At 37.6% G+C, this 10186-nt stretch overlaps 1 protein-coding gene across 1 annotated transcript; it reads right to left on the bottom strand.

Annotated features, from left to right (window-relative positions):
* Positions 1–941: 941 nt before the first annotated feature.
* Positions 942–9337, bottom strand: LOC121325552 (acyl-CoA desaturase-like). Its single transcript, XM_041268212.1, has 6 exons — positions 9177–9337; positions 8733–8994; positions 5532–5662; positions 5063–5268; positions 4143–4375; positions 942–3211 (listed from the first exon to the last, which is right to left on the bottom strand). Exons 2-6 carry the CDS (start codon positions 8965–8967, stop codon positions 3018–3020), a joined length of 999 nt encoding a protein of 332 aa, XP_041124146.1. The 5' UTR covers positions 8968–8994; positions 9177–9337; the 3' UTR covers positions 942–3017.
* Between the last annotated feature and the right edge of the window lie 849 nt (positions 9338–10186).

Below are 10186 nucleotides of genomic sequence, written 5' to 3'. Positions count from 1 at the left end.
AATGCGTTGAGATTGTTAGAGAAATTGTCTAATTAACACAATGAAAAACACTCTGTATCACGTTTGTTTTATATTGTTAATTAAAAATAAATAAAAAAAAAAGTATATGTATTAAAGAAGCAGAAGTATTGGATCCAGTCCAGTTGTAGCTGTATTGCTGCATGTTTAATTACACAGGGCCAGCTATGGATTTTGCCAGAACATATAATTGCATCTTTATAAAAGTAAGCATCTAGTTTGGCAAGGGTGTCACTAACACCAAGCACTTCATTATAATCTCATGCAATATTCAGATACACTGGCTTTGAGCAAGACTGTATCTGTCTATGTTGAACACCTCAACCTCACAGGGTTTGTCATACCCGGGCTGTTCAGTAGGCCAATAGTCTGCATGCATACTGGCTTCATGAACCTTAAACCTTTAAACATAACCAACCCCCCCCCCACCTCCTCCCCCCCCCCCCCCCCCCCCCAAAAAAAAAAAAAAAAAAAAAAAAAAAACCAAAAAAAAACCATGGTACCAGAGTAACCCCGATCCAGGTTCATACACCCCCCCCCTCCCCCCTCCCCCCTCCAATATGCAACAGCGTAATCATACTAGAATGTGTGTTTAAACAGGCAGCAGCCTATTTCTACTCTGAATTTAATAATGCACATTCTCCCAATCACTCAAAAATAAATAGGACAAAAATAATTTTTTTTTTTTTTTTTTTTTTTTAATTTGCACAGGAAAAAAACGTTACGCACCCCCCCCCCCCCTTACCAATCATTAAACTGAAAAAAAAAAAGTAGATACATTTCTCACAACTCATTTACGATAATACAGTGCATTAAACATTCCCCCAAAATGTGCCCTCCAAGTGAGTTATTTAAGGCATCATAATTCATTTAGAAAGAAAACACTGGAAAATTGCACTGAAAAAAGGTTGAGCAACAGCAAGTAACTCAAAAACAAATTTGTTTAATACCAAATATTTCTGAATGTAAAGCTACAGTACACAGAATTGAACAGACCATTAACAGCGCTCCAGATAGGGTTTTGGGTCATTGAGTAATTTACTCTCCAATTCAGACACTGCAAGTAAAATACAACATTACCTTGAAGTCATGACAACTTCTAACACTGTACTTTAACGCCAAAGTATGGAACAAGCATTAACTACAGCCTTACATTAACTGTAATGTTACTTTGAACTATTGTACAAAAAACTTGTATATTTTTTCAATGTGTAAAACACCCAGTACTCAGCTTATCTGGAGCTCTGACTACCACCAAGAGTCTGATATTCTTCCAAAATTATGAAAATCGTGAAGGACGCTATCTAATGAGCTGGTTGTTTTGGAGTTTGAGTGCGACGGTTAGACCTCAGTTATCTGCAAATTAGCAAGACAGTCATTGATGAAGCATCCTGTTTTGCACTTATTTTTAAGCAGAAATGCCAACCATATATTTTGAGTCATTTGTTACAATTTTGTTTTCAAGGAATCCGACTCAAGGCTGGCACCTCCAATTAAGTTCAACACAGAAGCCAGAAAACACCCATTCTTTCCATAACACACTGTCCCCCCCCTCCACTTCTGCAGTATGGTAAAGCTTCTGTAATGTGCCCTTCATTTCCATGGGAAACTGGCTTGCAACGTCACTGAAAGAAAGCAGGACCGGGAATGGAATAGTTAGTCATTCAGCACAGCTTCCCGATTGATTTCGATTTAGAAAATCCTCCGGAAAGGAGAGGTGCTCTCAATTCCCAGTTTGTTTCGTTTACTGAAAAGCAAGTATGGCTAAATAAACGTCCCATTAAAAATCAACAGGAGTGGAAACCTTTATTTGTACGTCCCTCTTTCCTCCAGCCACTTCCAAAATTTCACATTACGAGTTCACCGACCCATCTCAAGAGAGTGGCCAATGACATACACTAGTCTGAAAGGACATGTACAGTAGTGTCAATCAATGGGCAGTCTCTCATTGAAAGGCAAAACTGACATAAGATTGGATTTCAAATCTGTTTTTCCATTTGACCCTTTCATATATAAATAAAAAAAAACCACACTAGATAGAGTATCACTTCAAGATTAGAACATTTCAATAATATCCCTTTGCATGCACTGTAAATCACAATACACCACATACACAGTGGATTAATTGCATGTTTATTCAAGGGCCCTGAACAAAATACTGCTTGTCAAGCTTTTTCCATGTAAACATTTGTTTACTCTAAACAGAGTCCCCCCCCCCCCCCTCTTCAATCTTGGTTTTAAAAAAAGATAAATAGCCTATTCATTAGGAGTACAAGTTGGTGTTTTTTTTTTTTTTTTAAACTTGGGACAGGCCCGTCAGTTTAGAAGCAATACAATGCTTTTAAACAGGAAGTGCAAGACAGTACAGTAGCATTGATTTTTTTTTTTTTTTTTTTTAAACCCAATATTTGAATACTGTTCCTATAACTAACATGGTTTATTGGTGTTTTCATTTTGTTGCGACCTATCTTGTAGGGTCAAAATCAGGTCAGGCTACTGATCCCACCCATATTTTCTTGTATGCTTTTTTTTTTTTTTTTAAATGAATGGTTACAGTATTTCACTGTGAATCTTTAATGAGCTTTGATAGTCTTGACAAAATTGCTCTGGACTTCTTTAGCTTGACAAACATGTTTGTTGCCCATCCCTCATCGAAGAGCCACTCTGTTTTGTTCTGTGTTTAAATTTGCCTTTGAGAGATTTCCTTCTAAATCTAATCTCAATTATGACTACATTTTCAGGAATCTCTGCCTTTAGAGTCTGCTCATACAGGCATGAGGACAATGTGTTCTCTCTCTCTCTCCCAACCACATGGGTTCTGTTCCTGCATTACCAAAAAACAAAAAAATGAAAACAAATTTAAAGCTTGGTATTAATTTTACAGAACTGGCATTAATGATTTCTCATTTTACTAGGGATGAACATTGGCAATTTCACAAAAGAGCAACCCTCCCAAGAAGCAACATTGACCGTTTTGTTTCCTGCAGTTTTCATATTCCTCAGCCACTCCTCTGGATCCCTGTGCGCTGTACACGAGCCTGGATGACTTCACGTGGCACTTTCTTGCAGTCCTTGGCCAGGCCCACGAAGCACATTAGGTCAATGAAGCAAGTGGTGAAGTTCAGTTTCCAGCCAAACTCACTTGTAGCATAATCAAAAGGGAATGTGTGGTGGTAGTTGTGGAATCCTTCCCCTGAAACAAAACCAACCCCAGCATTATCTCTGGCTAAATCATATTACAGTGCTATCCCTGGTTAACTATTTTCCAGCACAAACTTTAGATAATACCACAAAGTGATCGACATGAGAAAAAAAAAAAAAGAAAGAAAGGATTTACTTATGAATATTTACTATGCCTAATGACTTAACCCTAAAACCGCCTGACTGCCGTGGCAATTCTAACTTTTAAAATTACTCTGCATGTGAAAGATAAGCAGTTGTTCGTTCTTTTCCTAAATACATGTATTGAACACCATGATAGAATTTCAAAAGGCAGGATTGCAAAAATGAAAAAAAAAAAAAAAAAAAAAAGGTCCAATCCCCTCTACCTAGAACCAAAGCCATCACCGACATCCTTTTACAATACATGTTTTTATTCTGAATATAACCTAAATACATTTTATTTTATGTACAAGACCTTTATCTCTACTAGACCTGGCAGCCATTAATTCTTTTGCACAAGGAATGTACCAGGGAAAATATCAGTAGGTGAGATTTAATCTTGAACTCAGCCAGTGCTTCAGCAAAAACATTTTGATCAGAAAACTGCGAAGCAACAGCTCAGCCTGGATTCAGTGCTACACCGAATGACACATGCAAGAGAAAACATTTCTTTTGATTTTACAGTTTTGTATGCAGATATTCGATATTTTAATATTGACGTTTAATGACTGCCAGCAGCGGTTCTAGTGTTAATTAGATTTGTCATGCACAGAATGGCTTACAAGGACTCCCATGATTGGGTCCTGCGATAGGACACCAACCCTTTCTTCACAGCTGGAAATTGCATGCCATTAATTTAACCCTGAAGAAGCAGAAAATATGAATACTTTCAGTGCTTTACAAGGCTGAGAGAGGGATAATATTACCCCAGGAAAAGAAGGTATTATTACAAATAAACATACCAATGGCACTGAATGCGACAAATCTGTTCTCTCTTGGGTTGATGGTAGCGTCATATGGCCTGTTCCCCCACATGTGAGCGGCGCTATTCACCAGCCAAGTTGCGTTGAGAACCAGAGCATACCTCAGGAGCCCAGGAATAAAGTAACCAACCCACAGAGACTCTCCCCACAGGTACCAGGGCACCATCATGGGAACCATGAAGCACATAATCAGAACAGAGGGCTTGTAGTATCTGCAACAGACAGAAATCATGCTTTAAAAATGGTGGGAAAATTACTGGGTTTATGCCCAGTGCAAGCTCCAAGAGGGAAAAAATAAAAAAGTGATCTTATCAGTCAAGTGCTTTGATCTATGGGGTCTATGAGAGTTCTAACCAGGTAATTAATTTCTTTTGTGCATTTGATAATATATTTATAGTACTTTTTTTTTTATTAGCAGAGACTTTTTTGCTCTACTAAAATAGAAGGCCAATATTAACTGCACTAAAGAAAAGCTACTGTAAGCTTCCTTTGTGCTTACAATGGCAAGACCTGAATTACTTACATTTAGTAAGGTCAAACAACTATGCTATGAACACACATTCTAGAATTAACTTTCATATCGTCCCTTGAACCCAAAGGGGCATTTCAATACGGCTTGATAGTGTTACGTAGGAAAAAAATGTAGCCATAATTCATTAAATTTTCCCAATGCCAATTTGACAAATGTAGCACTACTGTAGTTATGAACAACTTGGAGCCAAAATAACCAACACCTAGTACAGGGTGTGAACCCACAATTCGTATTCAGGAAATGCGGGCGAGGGTTTTGGACCACATTTCTCAATTACTTAACCAGACCATCAAGTATCTGAAAAGATATTGGTTAGCTTACAATAAAACAGTGAATGTTAGGAAAATTAAAAAGCAATATGTCCTACTTTCTTTGAAACATTACAACTTTATCAGCCTTCAGGTCTGCTAGTTCCAACTTCTTCCCCTTCTCAATCACATCTGGGTGCTTGCGCACTAGAAGCCAGCCAATATGACTGAAGAAAAACCCACGGGCGGCATTATGGGGGTCGGCATCAGTCTCCGAGAACTTATGATGAACTCTGTGGTCCCGAGCCCACTCGTAGATATCATTCTAAAAAAGAAAACGGAAGGAGATTATAAAAAACGGGAAACTGTCACAGGTTTTTTGAATTTTCTATAGCTCTTGTAATGTATAAACTGCCATTAAATAAGGTCTGTGCACTGTCAGAGCATCGCTGTCAAATCATCTATGGCCAATTAAAAACCTTTAGTAAATGACAGCCCATCATCTGTTCACTGTAATGGAAGCCTAAGTACCACGACATACTATTAAATGTATAAAGAAACACACATTGATACTTTAAAACTGCTTGCCTGAAAAGCCATGGAATTGGCAAAAGCCAGGAAGATCCGCAGAGGCAGTTTGGCCTTGTAGGACCTGTGACTCCAAAGACGGTGGGCTCCAGCTGTTACTCCCAACGCACTAAACAAAAAGCACACAGCAGCTGGGGGGGCGGGAGACAGAGAGGAGAGAGAAGCATTTAATATGAAATTATCTATATAGCAACATTTGACCAACATCTTTGTATAGCCATAAAACTTCATCCAATGTCAATTACACCTGAAGGTGCATTCTCAGAACAAGCTATACATTCATACATTGCCAATCTCGCATGTAAAACACAAAATGAGTCTATTAGCTTGAAAGTGTTGAAAAGTCCCCAGACTGACCTTCAAGTTCTGCTAATGAATGGCCTGACCAAGTAGTTCAGATCATAGCAAGAGTAAGAGGTCAAGATTGCTGTGCTTTGGATGTCAAGTTAAAGCACCACCTTAGGATCTCATGGACCGACTTCACTCGGTTGACCCAGCTATGACTTGGATCCTTTTGCGACAGGGTTAGTTTAAGTCCCTCAAACAGGACAGTTGCTATAGGTGTACCCAAGCCTCAACTTTGTGCTAGATGTATGTGTAGGTTAAGGATTCATTACATGTAAGGATTCAGCCAGAGAGAATGTCTAGTTGAGAGCCAACTGTAAATGGAAAGTTTATAATGTAGGTTTTGGACCTATACTAGCGAGACAGTCGTGCAAAACTGAGGTACTCTGTATTTAATTTGACATCAATTTAAGTAGTCTCGTTCTGGGCATCTCCAATTTCTACCTCTGTACAAGTCTCATCATGGAAGTTCATTGACATAGAACAGTTATTATAGAGCTTATATTAAAAAGAGGTGAATCAGGGAAAGTTTACCCACTGTCTCCAACAGCCAAGCCAGACATTGAATAGCAAAACACTAAACCACCAACAGATTCATTACAGGACTGCTGACCTCAGCGGCACATGCAAAGTGGCATGCCTAGTGAATGCACCAACATAAACCACTTTGGTTCCAAAAAAAAAAAAAAAAAAAAAAAAAAAACTGAACCTCTGGCATTTAAGAAAACATTGCGATACAGAACTAAATTGAACTAGAGTGTTTTAGAACAGATTCTGAAGAAACTGCAGTTTTAATGGATAGATGGATATTCTGGAGTAAATGACTGTAGCCACACAGCATGGCACAGAATACTAAATTGACTCCTGTCTGTCAGTCCACACTTCACCAAATCTCAAAACCAAGTATCTTGAGGGGGCAATTTACATGCACACAGGGCATGTGAGAAATGTCTGAACCCTAGATAAGTTTCAGTATACCAATAGCCAATCCAGTTTAAGGTTAGGAGTGGAACTGATGATCCAAAAAAAGGATACGCTTTGTACAGTTAAAGTTAGCCACAAACTTAGTTTCTAATCGAAGAATTAATAACCTAATTTGGTTTGTACAACTACACAGTAAAGCATGGACCTGGTTCTTGTTGCATTCCAATCAAACCCCAGCCATATCCTACAAAGCACAGTGCAGATGCTACAATGGCATTTTCTGTGCAAATTGCTTCAGATACCACAATACAGTTCTAGTTTGCATTGTAATACAATTAATTCTGCCAGAACCAATGCCATTCCTAATGCCTCTAAAACTATATGGTGGAAGATTGCATCTCAGTGACCATTAAGTACATTAAAGAATTGGGATCCTGAAACAAATGAGCCCCAACTTGGGCGTTATAAAACTAAATCAAGCAGGTTTTGATGGCTTAATGTACAGCAGTTTGATATTCATGAAACTGCCGTCCAGACTGCCTTTGGTTTATTAAAGTCTAGAATACTTTCATGCATACAAAATTTTTTTTTTTTTTTTTTTTTTTTTTTTTTAAACTCGAAAAAGGCAATGCTTTTTGAAAAGGGACAAACTTTTCTTAACTTCACAGATTCGAATTCTGTGGGTGCCTGCTATATCAGGAGGTAACAGGAATTCAGCCTTCCCCTGGAAATCTGAAAAATGAGTTGTAGGTTGGTCTGCCAGGAGCTATAGAATGAAATATCCTAGTCTGCTACAGGGAGGAGTTGAGGGATTACAGATAGGAGTGCAACATGTAAACCAGCAATGACAAGAAAGATGGGAAGCACGTGGCACCTACGCCTCAGCAAGCAAGAACAGTCCTGACTAGACTAGAACAAGAGAAAGACTGCTCTCCCACCCCTAATACTCAAGTCTTGGGTCATGAGGCGTCAGTTTTGTTCCGATTTCCTGATTGTGAAGTAAAATAGGGAAAGGCAACAATGAAATGCTGTTTGATTTGTACCTCTCTTTACCAGGCACAGTATTTGCCATTTACCATCCATGCAATGCTATTATTTTACTAAGTAGCACCACAGTAAAACTGTCTGTGCTAGGAATTGAAATCAAATGTCCCATTAGAATTTACCAAAATGTGTAGGCAACCGAACTTGAATTAAGTCACCACAGACATTCAGACCTTCTACTGGCTCATTTCAACTAACCTGTTACTCAATCATAACCTTCATGAGTTGAAACAAAAGGGATGGCTTGCTGTGGACAATGCCCAGCAGTAGTCAAACAATTCCTGTTTATTAGCAAACATAAGATCCACTGTTCTTATACCAGGTATACATAAATGTGACTGCTTGGTGTGCTGAATTGCTTTTGGTCACATGAATCCTGTCATTACATCCAACAAAAGGGGCTTGATGCAATATTTACTGCAATGCATTTATCAAAGCCTGACTTCACAGCCTTCATAAAACCAATACATATTTTTACTGTAATTGGAAGGTTTAAAAGATTATGCAACATTTGTTGATTAATGCAGTAAACAAATATAATTGTGTGGCATCTATCTCCATGCGTTTAAAGAAAGTATAATGTGTTTTCTGACTCGCAATGCACAATGTCAGAAGTTCACCGTTTTATATACCAGCCAACACAGTGAGCAGCACAACAACCTCCGCAGTATAAGCCTTTCGAGCAGCACAACAAATGTACGACATTTCTGACTATGCAGTATCGTCGTTTGATAAAACTACGCCATTAAAATACATGTAAAGGCAATTTTGAATTACATAAGTGTAATACGTTAAAATGAAAGGAACACGCAGAATATTGTTTACATTAAAAAAAAAAACAACAAAAAAACCCAAACAAAAAAAAAAAAAAACACTAGTTGTACTCACTCCACGCCAAGGTTGAAGCAGACGTATAAGGTACGAGTGTAAGTCCGTACACGGCTCCTGCATGCAATGAAAGCATCAAGACAACATTTCTCCATACTATCTGCTTTGGGGGTTTTGGACCTTCTTTTTCCTTATATGTTTCGTCAAACATATCCTCCACAGTAGACATTTCCGAAGCAACCACGCCATTTTTGTATACAGAAGCGGTTTTCTGTTTCTCTTGAACTTCAGTCATTTTGAACAGTATTTTTTTTTATACGAACTGAAAAGAAAGACAGCATGCATTTGTTATTTTTACAAGAATAGAAAACGGAACAGAAACAGGAAAACATACATTTATAAAAAACGCATTATATTGTATTTTATTTGTAACTGCTGCTTTTATTTGATTTTTTAAAAGAAGTACGTATTTGTGTATAAATTATAGAAACATCCAGTGCTTACCTTGATGATGCTGTACGAAAATAGACAACACAAAACCTGTTATTCTTCACCTTTCCTTGTGTCACAAGCTAGCGTTAACGACAAACAATAAAGACTCGTTTTCTGTTCTGGTAATGCTCCCCAAATCAATGAGATAACGCCTAGTTATACCTAGTGCATCTGTGTAGTTTTAGGAGGAGATTATAAAGACTGTCATTGGTCAAATAGAAATTGGTGCCACCTTATTCCGCCGCGCCCATTGGTCCACTCTGATCTCCTGTTCGCATTTTATACTTTTTGTAATTTTATTCCCCCTGAACACGAGTTCTGATACACAGCTGTATTGTGTTGCACAATCGAATCTGTCTGGTTATTGCTAAAATTGAAGAACTAATTTGCTATTAAAGATTGCGATGTGCAACGCACAGATCGTGTCATTGTTTTTTTAATTGGTTCTGAAAGAGTCAATGCCCTGAAGTAACCTACGTAACCAAATTAGGTCGTCCTGAATATTCTCCAGTCCTACAGCGCCGGTCAAAGCAAACTGCAGTTCCAGCTGAATAATAATGTGCTGCACATTGATGCTTTAACCCTTACAAATCTACTGCATAAGTTGATAAGCGTTTCATACTGTATACATATGCAGTATACGTGTATCCATTGTGAATATATATATATATATATATATATATATATATATATATATATATATATATATATATATATATATATATTAATTAATACTGATCTTTTTCCAAAACGTAATTTAAAAACAATTATAATTATTATTATTATTATTATTATATTATTATATTATTATTAATATTAATAACTGATTGTCTAATATTTCCCTTTTATCTTCCTAGGTCACCGTCAGCAGACTTTACTCTGATGTAGTGTAGATTTCTAGGTATTCCATCATCCTGTCATCCACAAGCACATGAGTCATAATATGTCATCACAATCCCTGCCCTTGCATTTTGTAGTTGTCTATAGATTTACACTTATTAGTTGAAGATTCAGGAAAGCAT

This window comes from Polyodon spathula, chromosome 13, assembly GCF_017654505.1.
Source record: "Polyodon spathula isolate WHYD16114869_AA chromosome 13, ASM1765450v1, whole genome shotgun sequence".
Taxonomy (NCBI): Eukaryota; Metazoa; Chordata; class Actinopteri; order Acipenseriformes; family Polyodontidae; genus Polyodon; species Polyodon spathula.
Note: the sequence above shows the minus strand (reverse complement) of the source record. Positions and strands in the feature narration are given on the sequence as shown.

What these genes read in the sequence shown, in the direction of transcription:
- LOC121325552 (XM_041268212.1), bottom strand. Translation starts at nt 8,967, where the DNA reads ATGACTGAAGTTCAAGAGAAACAGAAAACCGCTTCTGTATACAAAAAT. An exon ending in GTTGTAATGTTTCAAAGAAA is followed by an intron (nt 4,376 to 5,062) that starts GTAGGACATATT and finishes TGTCTGTTGCAG; the next exon opens with ATACTACAAGCCCTCTGTTC. An exon ending in TGTCGCATTCAGTGCCATTG is followed by an intron (nt 3,212 to 4,142) that starts GTATGTTTATTT and finishes GTTTTGTTTCAG; the next exon opens with GGGAAGGATTCCACAACTAC.